Here is a 22,330-nt window from a genome sequence, read left to right as displayed (position 1 = left end):
TCTGTACATTTAATTCAACTATCAAAATGGGTTTTATATTTTAAATGTATTGTTTAATGCATTATGGTTCAAATGTTGTTTCAAAGCTTTCCGTACCCTTTTTACATGCATGTAATGCTGGTGGGAATTTAGTTTTTTGTTGTTGCCTATAAACACATTTTTTGTATATTTAGTTAGCCAGAATCAACCTTAAATATGTGTAATAATAAAATGTAACTGTTGTGAAACCCACCAGATTTCCACAAATATCACTGCAGCCTACATTTGTGCTGCTGTAATATTTATGATAATGCAACCATTGAAAATAATGAGAACATTGTACTAAAGGCAGAACTAAGAGAGCCTTCATCACTTTGCTCATTAAGTTATGTTTTATGTCAAGTTTCCTAGGAAGCTATCACAGTTGAGATAGTTAAGTAAGTCAAGAACCTCAAGTAGCTCAAAGAACAAGACAGACATGTGGTCATTACATAAGCTGAGGAGAAGTGATACAACTTCCCTTGGTACATTTCCTAAGTATTGTATGTTTGCTATTGTTTTCATGCGCCGCTTTATGGTTATTTATGAAACCCCTAACCTCTGGTGCCTGTTAAAGTTATTGGTTTGGACATGAAGTAAAATTGCTCAAGTATTTATCCAAAATGGTCTGAGATGCACATATGTTACTCGGTTCATCATGTCAGCATGATTCAAATTCAACCTCTCAATAAATATGCATCAAAAACCTGTTATCTGTGCACTTTTTTTTCTGTGTGTGCCTTTTAGTCAACTTTATCTCTGCAGGTTAGGTGAAATCTTTCAGGATTCCTTCACTTCAGTGCAAAGTGTTGTAATACAGCACAGTTCAGCCCCAACACGTTATCAGTCTGTGTTGTTGATTTTTACTCTCCTCCCACATTTTTGTAGTTTCCTATGATAGGTGTATGGTAAATGAAGGAGACCTGATGTTGAGCAACATGGAAGAGAACTGTGGTGGCATGCTCAGGGAGTAAACTGTGAGCCTACTGGACCAGATCCTGATGAAATTGACTAAGTTCTTGATTTAACAGAAGAACTGACACTGACGCAGGCGCGCAGCACCTGTGTGTCCAAATAACACTATCTGTGTCTGTTTTATGACTTTTTAAAATGTGAATGCTACATCAGCCTATAAAGGAAAAATGATTTGTATGCACATTGTTTAACACGTTTTTATTTAGCAACAAGTTATTTGTACGAAAATAAATCTTAGTAGTAAAAAAGGGTCATTGATACAAATATATCGGGCTTTCCATTCATTCTGCATTCATCAGAGCACACAGGGAAATGCAAAGTGGACCATCCAATCAAACTGCTTTGCTGAGTGCTTGAACAAAAGAATATTTACAGTCAAAAGACAAAACAATACTGCTGAAGGTCCAATCATAACGTATTATAACACATTTCTGAGCTCATCTGCAAATCCCTCTTAATACAATAGTTCTCTTCCACGGGACAGGTGTATGGATAGTCTGTGGGGTTGTAGTAAGGTGGATATTCAGGGGCAGAGATGCTCTCCTGCTGGCCTGGCCAACAGTGGGACAGGCAGTAACAGTCCTGGAGGTTGCAGTGCTGATAGTGGAAGTGCTCTGAGGTGAAGCCATGGAAGCTGGACTCCATCCTGGTGGGTGAGGCGTAGCAGGAGGAAGAGGAGGAGAAAGAGTCCTGCGGCGAGTAGCTGTTGTGATCCATGGGGTTGCAGAGCTTAAGCGACTCCGGTGAGGAGCAGGGAGCCTGAATGGGAAGAAGACATGGTGGATGGTGAGGATTATTTTGAGCAGGAGTTGGCAAATGTGTCATGTCATTGAAATGTAGGCCACAGGCTCACCCCGGACGCCTGTGAGTGGTGTTTTAGTTTTCAGTGTAAATAAGCTAATTATTCCTTTTCTATACTACTGTAATAATAATGTTCCTCTGGTGATGTGTAATTGTACTAAGGATATTCACTCAATTTGACTTTGTTTAGGATTGGATTATTTTACCAAGCAAAAACAAACTGATCTGATTACCAACAAAACAAAATGAGTCACTCCAACTGTACCCACAGGCCACACAAATATAATTACTACATGCTGATTTCAAGCCCCAACACAGGTCTCTGCAAAGCAGATACAGCCATGCCAAACCTAGATTCCAAAACTATACAATTGTATGTTTCCTGAAGCATTAGTGAGCGTTCATTACTGTAAGACCATAATTCTTCACTGAAAACACTCCAAATTATCAAACAGTCTTTTTTTTTTTTTTTTTAAATGTATTTATTTATTTATTTTTTAGAAATAGACACATCAGTTTTAAATACAGAATTGCAATACATTGTTGTTGCAATAAAACGCTGTTTTTTTTAAATGGAGTTTGGTAGTGTCAGTGGGAGAAACCTACCATCCCATGGTCATAGTAGTCCGCATCAGAGGAGAGTCCATGGCACCAGGGCAGCGGGAAGGTGGGAGGGGGAGGCAGGGAGGCGTTGTAGCTGCTGCCGGTGTAGTTGTTGGTGTTATTGCTACTGTAGCCGTTGCTGTGCGACATAATGTCCCCGAACTGTTGCTGGATGTCGTTAAAGGTGCTCTCCGGCATCTGGGTGTTGCACGAGCTGTCAGGGACGGGGAACGAAGCGGCGCGCAGCTGGAAGGCTCGCGCTCCACAGCTGCTCGCGTCCGCTGAGGGGATGGCAGGAGGAGGGTCCACATAGCGACCTAACGGAATTAAATAAATACAAAATATTCAACAAGTAGCCTATAACAAAGGGAAACTCGTTTCACAGGCTATAAGCATCACATGTCTGTAATATATAACATATAAATCTCGGCTGCACACCAAAGTTTAGAAAATAGATCCGCCCACTTTTGCTGCATTTTTAAATAAAATTTGTCAGTATTAGAATAAATGAATATAAGTAGCCTAGACCCAATCTACCGACATATAGAGTGAATGGGGGAGTGAAAAAAAAAAGTTGCATGCTAATATCTGCATGGCAACAGGAAGACATTTAAATAGGCATATAAGTTCAGAGTGTATTGTCATGACACCATCAGCCAACAGTTTTGAATGTAGCCTTATAAGACGAAACGCTGCACTTCTGGAATTGAGCTTACAGTACTTGACTAGAATTGCATTACAAGTTGACTTTCCTGAGTGACTGAGGCTTTCATGTGAGTATGTTGTTCCTGGTTCTGAGGGGTCATGGCAGGTTGCTGTCTGTCGTCAAGGAATGCTGTATGTTTTTGACTTTGCTTCTTTCAGATCAATCAAACTACAGTTCCTGCTTCAGTTGTCTTACTGCAACCAGTGCGGATTTTCCAACAGCTTACTAAACAATGGGATTCGTAGTTGTGGTTATGGCTGTTTTTTTTTTTTTTTTTTTTTTTTTTTAAATTAGGATCACTGCAAACTGCGAGCAACTTTTGACCTAAATTTGCAATGTGTACATCGCCAATGTAGGTGTAGCCTGTAATTGTTTTAAGTCAGGTTGGATTCAAATGCTGCAGTGGGCTTTATCTGACAGCTTTCATTGGTTGATTTAATATTTGACACTGTATGTGGATATTGCTGCTGGTAAACTTACTTGGAAAAGTGGACGCGCAAAGATCCTGAAGATCCAAGCATGCCTGTGATATCTGTGATATCTGTTCAACAGGAAGAAGAAGAAAGACGGGAGGAGGAGAAGGGGGAGGAGGGGTGAGAAAGACAACATTATTAGATATTTGACTTTGACAGAGATATCGTTGTTCCGATATTTAGGGTTTTTTTTCCTTGCAAATGTGTGTGTGTGTGTGTGTGTGTGTATCTGTGTTTGTGCGTATGTGCGTGATGAATGGCTTTGTTTATAAAAATAAAAAAAAAACATTGGGATCTTTTCTACCTGAAGGGTAGTCAATCATTTACAGGGACTGTTTGTGCTTTGCTCAATGAGTGTTCTTTTTCTTCTACTTTGCCAGGAAGTGAGAAAGGCAGAGTGACTGTAAGGGTTGGGAGAGAGAGAGAGAGAGAGAGAGAGAGAGAGAGAGAGAGAGAGAGAGAGAGAGAGGGCGGAATGGTTACCGTTTTAACTTTTTTGCCGTTGGCCTCCCGGGCTCTGTGTCTCTGCAGCAGCTCTTTGACTGTGGTCTTCACTCGTACGCCCTGGTACACCCTCTTATCTGCATGAAGACAACAACATGTCACTAAACACTCTCCTTTGGAGTAGACAATGGCAGACTCCTCTCCACTCCACAATAGTCAGCCCCCCCCCCCCCCCCCAGCTCATCCGTCAGTTTAAGCACACAAAATGTTGTCTTCCCTTAAATAAAAAATGAATGTCATACATTGTGTTTCCCCCTAATAAACTGCAATCTCTCCATGAAACAATTATGTCGCTATATTGTCCTACACCCTAATACAATGTTGGATGTAATACTTTGTGGTAGCAACATATATAAGATAGTATATTACATGTCAAACTGTAGTTTTAACTGTGAAAGTCAAAGTTTTGTCCGAATCCGTGTTGCGTAAAATTGCATTATTATCATCGATCAGTGCGCGCTATGGCTCCGTGTATTTTCGCCCGCTTGTGCCGACCCAAGAGCCCCCAGTGCTCCCGGCCAGGGCTCCCTTTTTACGGCAACCCAAGGCTCAGCGTTTCCTCTTACGCCGCGAGCAGACGCTTTTACTGCAGCATGTTTGTGATCCCCTCTCCACAGCCACCCCGCCCAGACCAGGAACAAAGGAAAGCTGCACAAAATGCGCTACCGTAAGTAGCCTATATATTTATGACCATTAACGTATATAAGACTGAATTAATGTTGAAATGGTAAACATGGATCAATCTAGATGTTGTATGACGTGTATGATCGTTTGGTAAAGTTGGATAAAGGCACTCTGGGCGATCGCGTAAAACCCACAGAGAGCTGAAAATAATCTGTGAATCGATCGGTAAATCAAACTTACAGCTATATACAGCTTTATACAACTGTGTATAACAGTCGATACCAATGTAAAGTTTGTATCGGTTAGAGCAGCGCCACAACTATCCAGGAAAGTAATCTCTACTCTTTACGCAGTTCAGCTCCATGTTACCGGTGTCCGGCTATCCAGTGAAAGTTCTGTTTGGGCTTCAGTTTAATCAGATTGTTGTTTAAGAGCGATTTCAGCCTCATGCTGTTTATAATTCAAACCGAAGCTCTACTCCAACTTGGATATGTACGTATGTTAAAAGTGAAAATCTATGGCGCTTTTACCGAGAGTAATTGGCAGTATTTTTTCCTATAGGTGAGGCTTGATTGGTAACCCAGAAATAACGCCTGGCATAGGTGCACGTAATTTATGCCTAAAGGCGTAATTTAAAGCACCCAGGAGTGGCGAACCATTTGCAAAAAGACGATTTGATAAAGAGACGAAGCCTCGGCAGCGAAACATCATCTGATAAATATTCATACAGTTAATGCTACTTCATGATTTGTCTTAAATGTGGCAAACAGTGGGCCAAAATTACACGGCAGACACATCCCACTCTAACACGGTTATTCATAACGTCCTCTTACGCACAAGCAGCGCGGACAGAGAGGCTACGCTTGAAATGTTAGTAGTTAGTAGTTATTAATCTTTCATAAAATGTCTTGGAAGTACAAATATACATGCCCTAGCGTGTGTAAACAGACATAGCTCATAGGAATTGAACACAATAAATCCATAAAAGTCGGTAAAGCTGTATAGGACTGTTTGAATGGAAAAGGCCCCCTGTTCCACCCATCAACTGGAAACAGGTGGCATTAAAGTACAAAGATTAATCACTTGAAGTTTATTTTAAAATTTTGGCCATCTTATATATTATTTAAAAGTGTGATTAAAATGTGCATCTACAGGAAAAACCTCCTCCCTTTGTACGTGTGCTTTTAACTTCAATACTAAACATTCCCTTTTTCTCTTTTTTCTTTTCTGTCTAACAGGAAAAAATGCCACAAAATGATTTCCAGACGAAAACTCGATGTGAAACTCACCAGACATGATGGTGGAGATGAAGAGAGGCTCCCTGGAGAAGACCTGTGGGACTCCACAACGTCCTTTTCTGCCTCAGCAAAATGGCCAAGAATGAAATTTGCGCAAAAGTATTAAAAAATCTCAACACAAATGTCCTACAGCAGAGCCAGAGCATAGAACAATATTGTAATATAGCTGGGGACATATTAGTTTGAGATTTTCTCCCACCATGCCTACTATTTAAAACCCCTAGAACTCAATGATTTGACAATGATTTGATTGCGCGTTACTTTCAATTTGAATATTCAGAGGCAACAGAGTTTTATCGATTTTTCAATAAAAAACACTCCACATTAACATTGTATACGGTTCACTATAATGTAATATAGTAGTATTTCACACTTTGACCAAAAATAAACCATAGTTTTATTAATTTTATCTTCCTTTTGCAATATCAGAGCATCACACCCCCTCATTAAGCACTACAGGCCTATATGCTTTTTGCACACAACTTTAACACAGCAGTTCACCTTATATCTGCGATCACGCATTCACTGCGGCCAGTCTACATGCCCACAATATATTCAAACATATCTTTAAGCTTTATTTCATAGAAAAACATGTGAAAGTGGCAAAGAAGTGGGCGTGGCAAATGACAGTAGCCATCTTTGCCATCGCAGGCCTTCAGCTCCTCTATCAAGTGCTCTGAGTACACCCACCTGCTGAAGGATGCAGGGGGGAGACTCAGCAGCTCTTTGCGTTTATAATTTTACCTTTTAGACACTTTACATTATAAAAAAATAAAGAAAAAAAAAGAAAGAAAATTTCCCAGTGAGGATCCACAGTTTGACAGGGAATCGTTTCACATTTAAATATACCTTCTTAATTCAAACACTAAATCACTTCCATATAAATTTCATTAAAGCTTAAATGCATTTATTTTCGAATCCTTTATAGAAGGTTGCGTTGAGAACTTTGGCAGCTTCGTGCACCAGACAGCAGCAATATATTCACATCAGCCGGTATAAAATGTTGCAATACACTTTTTTTTCTTCTTTTTTTTAATTGGGAGACACATGATAAGTAACACAATTATCAAAAATTACAGCAAAATTAAATAGTTTACACTAATTATGTCCTGAGAGCAATGTTGTCTCTCAGATTGGTCAAACGTTATCCATTAAATTCCGGAATTTTTATTAGTAGGCTATTATTATTATTATTATTATTATTAATACTACTCTAGTAGTTATCATGACTATTATAATTATTGCTATTATTAGTTGCAGTAGGCTAGTAGTTGCAGTAGCCTATCCCCACTCTATAAAGAAAATTAAAGATTTTGATCAATATTACATGTTCATATTTAATATTCGCCCATTTAAAAGCCATCGTTAGTCATCTAAAGCACTGTTCGTAAAGTTCCCTCTTCACATTAGTGCACACATAAAACTCCTTCTTCCCATTGCTCTGCTCTCCCATCACATGCATGGCTTTTGTCCATGTCTGCAGCGCAGCGGCTCCTCGTCTCCTCGTCTCCCTTCTCCCGCTGCAGCAGTGGTGTTGGAGCTCCACCTAGTGGTCAGAAATCAGAACCTCTTCCCAGCTGCACTGTCTGCACGTCCGTGTGTAGTAGCAGTGTATGCGTTTACCAGTGGTGTAATCTAATGTATTGTATTGGGTATACTGTACTGTATATATTGGCCCGAATCTGCCTTTTGAGATACACTTTTTATGGTGGAAATACCTTTATTTAGCCTATGTGAAGAAAGTAAAACACAGATGACAATTCAAAATATATCAAAACTATAATGGAAAGTATGTTGTTGCGTGTCATTGGGCATTTTTAAGTGGGTATATGGAAATCCTGGAGCTTTCTTAGTGGGTATACTGCGTATACATGCGTATCACTTAGACTACACACACACATACAAGGATACAGTGTGATGATATTCCACCAGTATTTGCACACATAGTCCCTCCAAAAGAGCATTACTGGGATGAGTTTCTCAATTTAAACAAAGGCGTGTCATTTATTAGATGGTATACAAACATTTTTTTGAAAACATGGAGCTTATTGAAAATCACAGTTCCTCATGTGCTGAACATAATAAAGTGTTACTTTCCAGACAATGAATCCAAACTAATGTTATTGTCAGTTGCTTGACTAAAAAAGCTTGATGTACAAAAAACCCCATTGTGTCTAAAATCCTTTTGGATAATACTTTATTTTAACCCCTAAATGTAGCATTTACAAACAGTAGGCTATATAGTAAGCAATTATTAAATGGCGTATATAGTGCAGGTTTAAGCAGATATAAGGATTTTTGTAATAGTTCAATAATGTCTTTGTTGACATCTATAACTCCTCCCATGAAGCATTCATAACTAGTGTATAATATATACAACTTATAACATATATTATCATAAACAATTGTATGTCATCACTAGATTTAAATGTGTTTTTATACAGTTTAACTTACTGTTGAATGTATACACAAGTAATTGGTTGTAATAGTAAATTGTCACCACCCAGTGTCTACATTTTGTAAAGAAATTTATTTTAAAAAAAAACCCTATAAACCAACAGTTTACCACAACATTTTAAATAATTTTTAATTCCACGTAATGCTTAACACACATTTAATTTAATATTAATATGTATTAATCCCCAAAACGCATGAGTAAATGATGCATTAACATCTTAAATGATTTCCAACACACTATGGAGTCATAAAAAAACTTAAGTGAAAAGTATCTTTGACTACATTGAACAGTGCAGACTCACTTCATCAAACATTTTTTCAGAAGAGCAAAGCTTATAAAATTTGTGAAAGAATGTTTGTCAAATTGGATGAGAGGAATTATTAAAGGAGCCTTTTGGTCTTACTGATTGTTCTTTTGTCTTTTTGAACTTTATAGATCTTGAATGGCAGCTTTACTGTCTTTTTTGTTAGCTAAGTCTAAGTTGTCAACAAAAACATTATGAAACACTGACAAAAGCCCTTAAATCTATTTACAACTACAGTATAGTGATTAACAGTGTGTTATAAACTATTAATTGTTTATATGGATATTTTAAATGCTATAGTGGGGTTTAGGTAAAGTGTTACCAGCTTTGGCTTCCCAAGATCAGAAAGGTTTAATTTCATCCTATCTGAACTGATATTAAACAGGATTTTAACTTACATCATGTATTCTGTTACACTGTGGATGCTGTTGCAAAAATGTTTTCACACACAAGACATAGTGATCCTGGAGCTGTCTATGTTTGGGCTGGGCTACTTTTCTTCAGTAGATTTGGTCAAGTTTGTCTTCACTACTTCCACGTAGATGACAAGAAACTGGAAATTTCAACCATTTATCCATTATTTGCAGCCATGTATCTTAGCTTCTCAGGTCATATGCAAACTAGTTTTTCATAATCTCAAGCACAGCACGTGGCGTTAAAGTGTTCCAGCTAACTAAGGTCTGTGGGAGGCGTGTCAAGTGCTTGTTGAGTTTAATTGTCTGTGAAACCTCCATCTTCTTATAAATATTGACCCTCAGGCCCGTCCTCTAGTCAGTAGGCCCTCCTGATCTCGTAGGGCGACCAGGAGCTCACTCCATCTTCCTTGGCCCAGGAGGAGTGAGCCTCACTGTTGGGGGGGAGGCTGGTGTGGCTGTCGGCCTCCTCCTCTGTCACCATCTTGGACACCAGGTCGCTGATAGGAGTGCTCATGTAGGAAGGGCAAGGGAAGGAGGTGGAGGGGACCTGGTAAGAGCTGCTGGTGGTTAAGGGGTGGTAGTGGGCTTCCTCCATGGAGTGCAGGATGTAGGGCTGGCTGCTGGAGCCGGGGCCCATGGAGGAGCCTCGGCTGGGGGAGCGGTACTGGGAGGGGCTCCCCGGGGGTTCTGGGCTGGGCATGGAGGGCGGGACGCTGACGGAAGCGAGGCTGTCCGGACACAGAGCCTCCACCTGGGATACTGGCTCTGGAACTGACTGCTCCCATGAGTCTCTCTGAGGCAGGAAGACAAAAGGAGGAGAAGACAAATCATTCATTCATTCCCTCTAACGACTAAAGGAAGCACCCGCCATCAGATACTGTCAGACAGCCTGTTCATATCAGAACAGGAGTGCTTTTGTGATGACATGATGTCATTTATATTTTGCCTCAACTCTTGTACTCCTGATTTCCTGTTTCCCAGAATGCCTAGAGGAAGGTTAAAGGCATCCATGCTGCAGTTAATTATGTTGCAGGATTTTAAAGGGTTGGTTGACACTAATTAAAAAACAACGTATTTCCTCAATGACACCTAGTGGTATCTATGTGATATCTATCCATGTAGACAGTTTTGATTGTATTTTGTCCAGGTTTTATAGCGATAGATACACGTCTCTATGATTTCTTCCTCAACATAACGATATAATGGACGTGAATGGAATTCTGTTAGTGGTGACAACGGCAACATCTCTTTTTAGAAATCCTGTCCCTGTTACTCTCAATAATCCACCATGGTAAATCCAATGTGTCCAAATGTGTACATTTTAATGTTTTTATTCATAAAATAATAAATAAATAATCCTAATCAGCCAACACTGATGACAAAAACATAAAAAAGCTAGACAATACAAACCTCCGTCATTTTTAAAATGTTTTTCTTTGCTACAATGAAATTACATTAACCTCCATTACATTAAGGTTGAAGAAGAAATCTCAAAGACAGATATCTCGAAATCGGTACAAAACGAAAACAGATTTGCAACGGATCACAGAGATTTTCAGTACAGCATGAAGGGTTAGAGCACAGATGTGTCTAACTGCATATGTGTCTGGTGCCTGTAGGAAGGCAAATAAGCAGACATTTCACTGTGCCTGTCCAAGTTTTTCCCCCTTGTTAGCTCAAACTCACAGACGTTAGTTGGGTTCAACATTTCACAATTTACTTTTGCTTTTCACACAAATGCAGCACTTTACCAAAGTCAGGAGGATGGGCATAGACAATAACAAACAAACTATTCGGGGAACACTAAAGTGTTGTAGTCTATTGATGCTAAATACAACATTTACCGTACGCTTGTCCAGTTGTCCACAAAAACCAACAACAGGAGTATTGGTTAAGATGCCATATAACAGCAACGTCCCTTGTTTGATTATGACCAGGGATCTTTGTTGCATGTCATTCCCCTCTCTCTTTCTCCCCACAGTCCCTGTTTGTATCTATATTGTCACCATCTCAGAGAATGTGAAGTAATACAACACACACAGCAGTTTTTGACAGTTAAAAGGCTACGGTGGCAGTGGTGGAAGAAGTATTCAGATTCTACACTTAACTAAAAGTACTAATACCACACTTTAAAAATACTCAGTTACTAGTAAAGTTCCTGCATTGAAAATGTAACTTAAGTAAAAGTATGTAAGTATCATGAGGAAAATGTACTTAACGTATTCAAAGTAAAAGTACTCAATGCAGAAAAATCCTCACATTTTAGAAACTGGAAACGATAAAAACTGTTCTGTCAATCAACTAAGTGTTTAATCGGCTTATCATTTGAGCTGTACTCTAGGCCTATATATTGTTGGGCTGTTTAATTTATAATAAAACATTGTATTTCATAAACTATGTGTGTTTTGTGTGCAAAAATCTTATACTGTAAAGTAACTAGTAACTAAAGCTGTCAGATTCATGTGGTGGAGTAAAAAGTAGAATATTTCTCTCTGAAATGTAGTGGAGTAGAAGTAGCATGAAAAGAAAAGACTCAAGTAAAGTACAAGTACCTCAAATTTGTACTTAAGTACAGTACTTGAGTGAATGTACTTAGTTACATTCCACCACTGTATGGTGGTTAGGTTTAACACTAGATAGAGTAGCATTTCAGAAGTAAAATATCTGAGGTTTCATATTTGAACTGTCTGAAAATACTGGAGGTACAGTGTGGAGTTTTATTGTTTTTCTTCACAAGCTGGTGTTGTTTAAAACCTGTGGAGCGTTTCCCAGCATGCACTAGGTTTGAAAGATAGGTTCACAATGTTTCAAGTTTATCTTAAAGGTCCCATGGCATGAAAATTTCTCTTTATGAGGTTTTTTAACATTAATGTGAGTTCCCCCAGCCTGCCTATGGTCCCCCAGTGGCTAGAAATGGTGATAGGTGTAAACTGAGCCCTGGGTATCCTGCTCTGCCTTTGAGAAAATGAAAACTCAGATGGGCCAATCTGGAATCTTCCCTATATGACATCATAAGGGAAAGGTTACCTCCCCTTTCTCTGCTTTGCCCGCCCCCCGATGAGAAAGAGAGAGACATCACAGCTTGCAAATGAGCGAAGAATGGCAGTTGGTCAAGGCCACACCCCCACTCTCCACCTTGCCCCCCCTCTCTCCTCCTCAATAGCTACAGACACATCACATGACATGTCATTTAGCTGACGCTTTTATCCAAAGCAACTTACAATTGCTATATGTCAGAGGTCACACTCCTCTGGAGCAACTAGGGGTTAAGTGTCTTGCTCAGGGACACATTGGTTGATGTATCACAGTGGGATTTGAACCCAAGTCTCCCACACCAAAGGTATGTGTCATATCCACTGCACCATCACCAACCCCAGACACAGAAATGGCACATACTAAAAAAAGCTTATTGTGGGACTGGCTCTAGTGGCTGTAATACTGCACCAAGGTTGAATTTCGGGAAAGAGACTTCAGATACAGTATTAGGGGACCACTAAGGCCTATATAAAAGCATTCAAAAAGCAGATAGTAATAGTATAATAGCAATAGTCAGATGCCTAGAAGAACATTGAAACCGTTTCCTTTTTCTAATTTTAGGTAGATTTACGATTGACTAAATCCACACTGATGATTATGAACCTCCCTCCCCTCTTCACTCTTCTTTGTCACAGACTTGTACACAAAGGGACGCCATCCTACCAGAAATAAATGCGAGGACTCTCCACCAAATGGAGGCAGCAGGGATGAGAGGGCCGATGAAGGCAGGAAGGATCCTCCAGAGCTGGAGAAGGTAGCAGCGCTGCGGTAATCTCCGAAGGTCTCTGGGTAGTAGCTGTCAATGAAGGAGGGGTAGCTGGTCATGGTGGAGGGATCGCAGCCCAGAGGTTTGCCACCCAGTGTGGGCGAATACACGTCAGGGGAGAACTGCTTGGTGGACTGGCAGAAGTCTGACTCTGAGATGAAGGGACGCCTCATGCTGTAGTAGCCGGGCAGCATGTGAGACCCTGCAGAGAACAATATGAAGCTTTTAGACTGAGAGAAATAAAATCCTCATCTTCATCATGACAGCAGTAGAAGACCGCTCTGTGACCACAGTGTTGACACACCTCAAATTCTTGAAATTCGCAGACACTGAGAACGGAGTCAATATGCAAATAGGAATCCTCTAAGTATTCATTATGGTGTTAATGAGAGTGCTGATTGAGCGTGTCTTGCAGGCAGTAAAGAGCGAGTGGTGAAGATTTTTGATGTTACATTTGATTTGCAGAGTCTCACCTGGCATCTGGACAAATGAAGGCGGAGAGGTCGATCCTCCCTGTGACAGAGAAATAAGACTTGAAATAAGGCGTGCAAACTGGATGACACGTTAATTACACGTAAAAGTGAAGATTTTGGAGAGTGACAGGAATACTGTAAGAATTATTTCTTTCACATGCCAGATTCTGTATTGACCATTTGCAATGTTGTAGTACTCAAGATCGGTCTTGGTCTTAAGACCGGTCATACGACCAATCTTTGAAGGTCTCGGTCTCATCTCAGAATCGACCGCATTTTTACTCGGCCTTGTCTCGGTCTCGGCTAAATAGGATTCGGGATGTTATCTCAAGACCGGTCAAGACCACAACTGCAGGGATTTTGCTAAATTGCCTGTGCATTGTCTGATTTATGCCTATGTGTTAAAACTTGCAAATGCAACCAATTACTTGACTTATTTCTAATTTGAAATTTGTTACCGTAAACCCCCTTGTCCCTGCCCCCTTTACACGCACTCCCAAGAAAGTGAATGTAGGAGACACGGGAAGAATCTCTGGCTGTCTAACACAAATCTGGTCTTGGTCTTGACTCGGTCTCAACCCCTCAAAGTCTCGGTCTCAATACACTCAGGTCTTGGTAATGACTTGGTCTAGGTTTAGGTGGTCTCGACCTCAACACTGACCATTTGTTTTAGTCAAATTCACTTGAAGCACACTCTGTGCTGGTTTTAGTCATGAGCAAACAGGCCATCACATTAAAGCAACAGAGCTGCAAACACATTTGAAATGAGATATATGTTTTTCTGTCAATGAAGTGCAGGAGCTTGTATACGCGTTTTAGCTCATGGCCCTTTTTGGGGAGATTTACATCACAGATTTTCTTCCTCATAAATGTAAATGAATCTCACATAGATTTCACAATTATATACCTATATTTTGTGTTCATATAGCATGCATATCTGGCTACAGAGTCTTAGTACAACACATTTAATTTCACAGGCTGTAAATATATGAATCCACATGTATGTCCTTCAGATTTCAGAGTTTCATAAAGCCACCATGTAACAAGTAATATTTTACAATGGATTCTAAAAGAAATTGGCAACCAGTGCCACTCCCACACAAGGTTTTCACCCCCCCCCCTTAAACTTTCCTTCGATCTTTGCAATCTTTTCTTGTGGTTACTGGATCATTTTACCTCTCTGAAAAATATTCAAATAAAAGAAAGAAAAAAGTCGCTCTTGATTAAACTGCTCATACCTCACTGACATAATACATGGTGATGAGGGGCTGCAAGCAGCATTGTACTGTCAGCTACTTAAGGAGCTATTTTTAACTACTTTATATACAATTAGTTTAGTCCTGTGGCTTCTAACGTATGGGTTGGGCCCCTCCAAAGGGTCACAAGATAAATCTGAGGGGCCGTGAGATGATTAATGGAGTAGGGATGAGAAGAAGAAAAATCTGCTGCACAAATTTGCATGAATTTTTGTTTTGGACTTATCTATGATTTATTATTTTTCTTGTCAAATATTGGATAATTCCTATTTGGGCCTCAAACTGTTATTGAAATGAAACCATCTGTGAAGTTTAGAGGGGAATTGCGTCTTTGGTGAAACAGTTACAACCGATAGAAACCTGTCACCAGAAGCCCCAACTACACCGGACACATTGACAGTAACCACAGCTGTCAGACAAATGTAGTGGAGTAGAAGTAAATGGTGGTACTGTAAAATAGAAATTCAGCAGTACTCAAAATTGTACTTAAGTTCGGTACTTGACTGAATGTTATTAACGATCTAAATCTCACTCTGTGCTCTTCAAAATAAATGCTCAAATTCACATGACAATGTGATGATTCACCTACTGCTGGAAAAAACATGGAAATCCAGAAGACGTTGAGAAACTGTTATGATAGCCTACATATTTTTCTCTCACTTTCTTATTTCCTTTTCCACAGCATGATTACATCTAATATATATTGAATGTCAGTTTGGTCCAGCTCTTGTTACAAGCTATATGACGTTCATGTTGTATATTTAAACCCGAGACCATTCCATCAAATAGAAATATTTTGGATGTCTTGTCTGTCATTTTAAACACATTTTTAACCTAACATTTGTTTATCTTATTTGCACCATATCAAGGGGAAGATTCAAATTAAAACAGGTTAAAACACAAGGAAATATGCATACATTCATACACATCAAGAGATGTGCAGGCAGAGTTGTTGTGTGGTTACCCTAGTAGAGCATCAAATGTCATCATCATGACAACAACAACAACAACAACAACATGTTTCAGGAGCAAGCTGTGCAAACCAGAATCTGCAGTACTAAGAATTGACAATTGTGAATTTCTTAAAACATATATATATATATATATATATATATATATATATATATATATATACATATATATATATATACACACACACATATATATATATATTGTTTTTTTTAACATCTGGAAATAAGTTAACAAAAAGACTGGGAATTGAATTCCAGATTCTAGGACCTCCATCAGAAATTTTAAATTGTGTGTTTGAAGTTCTTGAAACAGTTCCTGCTTTTAATATTTGGTATCTGTGGAAACTCCATTAGAACAATGTTTTGTGCAATATTGAAAAGTTTGTATTCCCTTATTGTCTATTTTTCTGTGCTGCATCTTGTTATAGTTAGCGGGTTCATGTACTCATATTTGATAAATACTATTTGATATATGATTAATATTAGATTTAATCCTTATTATTAATGTTATAATGTTGTTAACCAACAACAATAATAATGTGTGCATCTGTTTCTATTCTAAAAGCAGATACAGATTGGTGCAGAGTGCAGGGACACACAGGCAGCGTTTGACAGGCTCTCTTGTTTGCATAGTGCTAACATCAAAGAGTTGATATTAAGCCTGTGTTGGCTGGGAGGCAAGCAAATTTTGAGGGTTAAATTTGAATGTGATTTGCCAGTGCCAAGACTTCCTCATGTGGCCCAGGTACGGCTCAGTGCATCTCTGAAGGCTGTGTATGGAAATCATCTACCTCAAGCTCAGACTGTGTGTGTGTGTGTGTGTGTGTGTGTGTGTGTGTGTGTGTGTGTGTGTGTGTGTGTGTGTGTTTGTGTGTTTGGATGGAGGGGGTGGAGGCTAATGATGACGGACTTATTAACATTATTTCACAGAAAAAAAAGCTCTTCCTTCTTATCTTATTTCCCCACTAAAATAGTCACACCTACAGTATTTCATATTATAATAAGTGAACATGCACACACATTTTGTTTGAGAATATTCCCATATTACATATACAGTTTAATTTTTCCTTCTTGGTCCATTGCTTTCAGGACTTTTTTGTGACTGATCACAATTTGCTGTTAAGGCACCACAATTTCCCTACGAGGATCATTAAAGAGACATTTCACACAAAGTATCTGCAGCCTTATAAATGTCACTGACTTGAGTTTTCTGCATCACACGCCACTTTTCACAGTCCCAAATCGTTTATGTACGGTAATAGCAGCATGTTTGGGCACAGCAATAGACAATAGAAATGTCCTCAGAAAAGAGAAGCAGACAAAGTGAAATGATGTCAGATCTTTATACTTCGACTCCGTGTTCCAACACGAGGCGACTGACTCTGTGGTCAGAGTTTTTGCTTCACTCTAAATAGCCTTTTATTCCCCGAGATAAAAGGCGGCATTAGCTAACATTAGGATGTGGATGGCTTTAGTTACTGTGTGTCTCTGTGCATCAGTAGGACTTCATGTGTCATGTATAAAGCTTACATTGAAAAGGTGCTGAATTACCTGTATATGCAACCCAGTGTGATGGAAGTATGGCCGGCTTGACTTGATATAGGACACTTGAAATTACTTTATAATGAAACTACTTTATATGGGTAACCATAAGAACACAGCACCAGGTTATTACTTTAATATTGGTTGTTATTCATAGAAAACCTAACAGTTTAATTGCCTTGAAGTTAGACTACAGTTCTTTGGCTGAACTGTGACTACATTGGGTAATGATAAATGCTAAAATATAGTGTAACAGTAGCATAAGTAGAAAAAGTCAATGAACTGAATCAGCAATGTCAGATACATCACTATATCCAGTGTTGGGAGTAACGCGTTACAGTAACGTAACTATTTTTTTCGGGTAAAAAGTACTGTAACGCGCTACTACTGAAAATTTGGTAACGAAACTAAGTTCCTTTTTCAAGGCACGCAACGTTACTTTCCCAGGAACATTTGACAGCAACACTGCCTTCTCAGCTGCGCGCTCACAAGCTCCACTCGGGACGTGACAGAGGCTGGTAGCAGAGTAATCATGGCAAGCGAGAAGCAGCCAAAGCTAACTTTTGAGAGCGTTTTAAGCTTTGTGTTTTTTTGCTGAACGGCGCTCTGAGCCAGGCAGACACAAAGCTGACAACCTCACAGATGGATGGTGTGGAGATGGCCTCATACATACACGCAGCGGACCGCTGTGGACTTGTGTCGGTTGCACGGACACGCAAGGATTTCCAGAAAAGAGGCTGCATGTGTCTACGACAATGCACGGACCATCGTGGCTGCGCGACCGGTACAAGTTGAAACAGACATTACACTTAACACTGTGTAACGCCAATGACCTGCTGATGTGCATTCATCCTGCGCTCGACTCGTTCATAGTCAATCAGTAAACACTACTTTTAAAAAGTAACTTCCCCAACACTGACTATATCTATCTATTTCATATTTTTAATCTAAGTTTTCTAACAGCTAACCATAAGCTACTGGTCATAGCACACAAAATATGACTGTAGCAGCAAAACCACTGAGTGTATTGAAGTGAGCAAAGGTGTGTGTTTTATTGCTTATCCATTACATTTTTTATTTGTAAGAGTGAGAATGTGAGATTTCTTCTTTCAAAGGTTATATAATGTAGTCTCGCTTCAATGCTATATTCTTTATTTTGTTCTAAAAATGTTACTTTATTTTGAAAATATTTTAACGGTTTAAAATTAAAATGACACTTTTAACAGCATAAATACAAAGCCAAATGTTATTTTTGTCTCTATAAGAAAAGGCTGATCAGCTGTAAAATTCATTACAACAGTTGCTGTTTTCAAAGAGTAACAAAAGCAGAAACCTTTTTATTGTCTCATCTGTGCACTCACTAACCCCTGACAGCGACACGTTTCTCCTCTTCAAGACACTGCTGCCTCCACATGTAGTAAGTCATGGTTTAAAGTCAGGTTTGGACAATTTGTTCTGCTTTTACACCAGTCAGTCCTGGCTTCATTAAATGATGTCAGTACTCATAACTTTGCAAAAAACTTAGAAATGTAGTGCAGTCCCACACAACAATGCAACTTGTAGTTTTGCTGAGATAAATATTTTTTTAGATGCAGAGCTGTGGATGCAGATTTAAATAAGTCTTGCATTATTCCAATTGTTTCTTATTGTCAACAAGTCCCATGAAAAGACCAAAAACATTAATTCTTATCAATACTTTCTGACTTCTCTACCCTGTTTGTATCTCTCAGCCACAAGCCCACATGGCAACACAAAAAAAACATAGTTTAATTTTCCAAAGAGCTCAATAACAGCTGGACACTGAATCTTTTAGGAAACATGAGAAGTAACTAGTGCATTTGTTGGGGACTGTTTTCAGCTGTGGATTTGGGGTGCTAGTGAGTAATTAAGACAGGAAGACATTGAATTTGAGATTGACTCAAAATAAACTGCAGTGTGTGTGTGTGTGTGTGTGTTCATGATAATGAAAGAACATGTTACCCAATGCAAAGCTGTGGCTCAATGATGTGTTTAAAGGCCCTGAAAACCAATTTTCTCATTCAGCTTCTCACTACGAGTGATGGGGTCCTAAACACCACGCTATTTGTCAAAGTTGAAACCGGTGATTGTACAGGAGCAATTTCTGTACTTTTAGCTTTTGGACAACAGTGGAAGAGGAATAGAGGAATACGATATATCAGGCTTTACTTTAGATACACACACAAACACTTGTTCGTAGGGTCAATTTATCATTTATTTTGGTCTTTTCAAGGAATTTGATGACAGTTAGCTAAACTGGGCTTAAACTCTAAATAAGAGATATAAAAGGCAGTAAAATCATGATATATGGTAATAAGGCTGGCTGCATTGCTAGCTCAAAGTTGCTAGTTAGCTGAACTGTGTTTGTTTAGCTTTGCCAACTGATGCAGAACTCCACATGTGTATTTCATCTCTCAGAGCAAAATTTGTGTTTAGATAAAACTTCAATCTGTCACCAACACAGCTGCTGTCCACCAACTCAGAACTCCAGACCTCATGGTTGGGCCATCTTTGTTACACAAAGTTAAATTTACAAAACTCTAAATAAAAGTCAGGGCTGGAAATTTCATTGGAGAAAGGTGATTGATTTTTAGACCTGTCTGTTGCATCTGATGGTATCTTCTCCTTTGTCTCTCACACAATCCCCTCATTATGCGAGCCATAGCAGCCTGCATATCTATAGAGTGGACATGCCGATGCTAAATAGAAAACAAACAGTGGATACTGTATTGTAAAGCCTTTTGACAGGCAGTTTGTGGAAAATGAAAAGCCAGTCTTGCTCGTGCATGCAGGTGTCTAAAGCAGAGCCTGATTTCTCTGACTGTGTGTGAGAGTGTGTTTCTGAGACAACAATAGAAGGCTTGTCTGCGGCCTATGCATGGCAGAGGACAATGTCAGCTGGCAGGTGTGCATAGATCAAACTTTGCATAGGCAGCCTCCTTCACTGCCCTTTTTCTGTCTCTCTATGCTATACCTGTCCACCTCAACCGTCCCCGCCTCCACCTCGGGGGATTTTTTAGGAGATCATGGCCGTCACCATTGCATGCATTGTGTCAGTGTTCTTTTGTGAGGTCAGGATGGGACTCCGCGCATTGTGTCTCTCTCTACACACATCGTGCACAGCTATTTACAGATTGGCTTTGCAAGCGCTCGAAGAGAGCAAAGACAGAAGGGGGAGGTACAGGTGGTCAATGGATCCTTAGTCCACAAAACAAGCCAAAATGTAAACAAGGAGAGCAGATTTTTGAAAAGCGACCTCTTAATTGTGCCACCAACAGAATGTCAACTGTGGCTGCACTGTTTGGTTTGGGAGAAAAATGAAGTGGGGAGAGACAGGATGGGACAAAGGCAGAGCGGTTTAAAGGAGATTGTGCTTACGTTGTATCTGGGCCCATTTGTCTGTCGGGATCGCTTCTCGGCCAGAAGGTCTTTGACTGTGTGCTTGACTCTAACGCCTTGGTACACTCTCTTAGAATATTCTAGACGGAACAGAAAAACACTTTGAGAATCCACATTTGATACAAATCCAGAGACAGTTTGACTTGTAGCTGGTAACACAAATTCATACAAATTTTCATCCATCCCCACAATTGTGTGTTCATTTGAATGTTTCACAGTTTTATTCATATAGGCGAATTACTCTTTGGGATTGGTGTGTAAATATCATGGAAATTGCCGTGGGTTTGGTCAATGCAAATGGACTGACAAAAAGAGACAATTTACTACAAACACTGGCTGAAACCTCACAGTGAAGGAAGACTGGAGGGGTAACTAAAATATTACATAAAGTTAAATAAAGATTAGAAATTCAAGATTCGTGCATCATAGAAGCAGCTCACTTGCTGTTAAATTGGTCTTTACAAATCTCTAATGTGTGCTGGTGTGATTTGGGGACATTCCTGGGAAGCAGAAGCATAAACTCAATGAAAATGCAAACTTTATTATGCAAACGGAAATTGCATGCAAAAAAACGTATGTAAAAGATCCCAGCTTTTTGAATGGATATTTTAGATAAGCCCCAACTTTGCCAAGGAGATTCTCGAAAATATTAAATGTTCTATATATATGTTGCACTTTGCGCAAACTACACATCTTCCTTTCAGGTATTATAGGCCATATTTAAATATATCTTACAATATGAAGCTTATCAATTAGCATATTTTAACCTACACATGTTTAATATGAAAGCATCTTTCAAATCATACACTGATTTATGTGAAGTGTATGGAGAAGAGATTTACTGACATCTTACTTTGTTCTTGTTAATACATCCCTGTCTTATGGGAAATCGAAATTAGGAAAGGAAACTATTGATTTAATAAGCACACATCATCGAATAAGAGACATAATACCAATTGCATTGTCAAAAAAATATCCTAGTAAATTTCTCTCCAAAATAAAGGCCAAATGAAAATGAAAAATAAAATGTTTAACAGGTTTTAAAAAATCTATTTTTGCAGCAGACGTCATATAAGACATTACACATAGAACATTTATAAGCATAGGAATGACAGCAGGAGCAGCTGTCAGCCTGTATATGAATGAGTGTGTCTTACCTGTGTCCATGATGCTGTTCCAGTCTGACCCCCCACACACACACACACACACACACACACACACACACAGAGGCCTCTCTGTTCTCCCTTTGCTGTATTTGCCTACAGTAGCTGAATCCCAGTGTGCAGCACCATACTGTGTGGCGTGCCACGATGGGAGCTTTAACTATGTTGTCAGGAGGGCAGGGACACATGGAACATGCCACCTCACACTGCAGTCATGAGGAGGCAGCTTTTCAAAATGACCTTTATCTATTTGTTTAAATGCAAATGTTTGGTAGGGACGTTTTTTAGACTATTTGCATCTGCAGTCAAGATTAGGGTTTGGAAGCATCAGGGGCATGGAAGAGAGACTGGGAAGCAGCATGTCACTCCTTCCTGAGCCCCCACTCATCATCCAAATTCAAAAGGATATATTGTTTCCACATTGTGATTTGTAGCTGCAGGAGTTTTGGCGTATTGCTGCTGATTTGTGGGATAGGTTCTGGTTTTGTTTCAGTTTAAGCGTTGGCATCTCTGGAATAAATAAAAC

General features: G+C 39.4%; 2 protein-coding genes and 1 long non-coding RNA gene across 3 annotated transcripts; 1 reads left to right on the top strand and 2 right to left on the bottom strand.

Annotated features, from left to right (window-relative positions):
* Positions 1-1,176: 1,176 nt before the first annotated feature.
* colca2 (colorectal cancer associated 2) lies at positions 1,177-6,183 on the bottom strand. Its single transcript, XM_031283647.1, has 5 exons — positions 5,994-6,183; positions 4,060-4,157; positions 3,584-3,644; positions 2,401-2,714; positions 1,177-1,752 (listed from the first exon to the last, which is right to left on the bottom strand). The coding sequence occupies exons 1-5, from the start codon at positions 5,998-6,000 to the stop codon at positions 1,402-1,404; spliced, it is 831 nt and encodes a 276-aa protein (XP_031139507.1). The 5' UTR covers positions 6,001-6,183; the 3' UTR covers positions 1,177-1,401.
* Positions 4,144-7,091, top strand: LOC116038931. The gene is made up of 2 exons (XR_004102203.2): positions 4,144-4,747; positions 5,943-7,091. It is a non-coding gene; the product is annotated as an uncharacterized LOC116038931 (long non-coding RNA).
* Positions 7,092-7,982: 891 nt separating this feature from the next.
* On the bottom strand, positions 7,983-22,023 carry si:ch211-213d14.1 (uncharacterized protein C11orf53 homolog). The gene is made up of 5 exons (XM_031283645.2): positions 21,799-22,023; positions 20,621-20,721; positions 13,456-13,495; positions 12,880-13,184; positions 7,983-9,973 (listed from the first exon to the last, which is right to left on the bottom strand). Exons 1-5 carry the CDS (start codon positions 21,806-21,808, stop codon positions 9,536-9,538), a joined length of 894 nt encoding a protein of 297 aa, XP_031139505.1. The 5' UTR covers positions 21,809-22,023; the 3' UTR covers positions 7,983-9,535.
* Between the last annotated feature and the right edge of the window lie 307 nt (positions 22,024-22,330).

Source organism: Sander lucioperca, chromosome 5 (genome assembly GCF_008315115.2).
Source record: "Sander lucioperca isolate FBNREF2018 chromosome 5, SLUC_FBN_1.2, whole genome shotgun sequence".
NCBI lineage: Eukaryota > Metazoa > Chordata > Actinopteri > Perciformes > Percidae > Sander > Sander lucioperca.
This window is presented reverse-complemented; position numbering and strand designations above follow the sequence as displayed.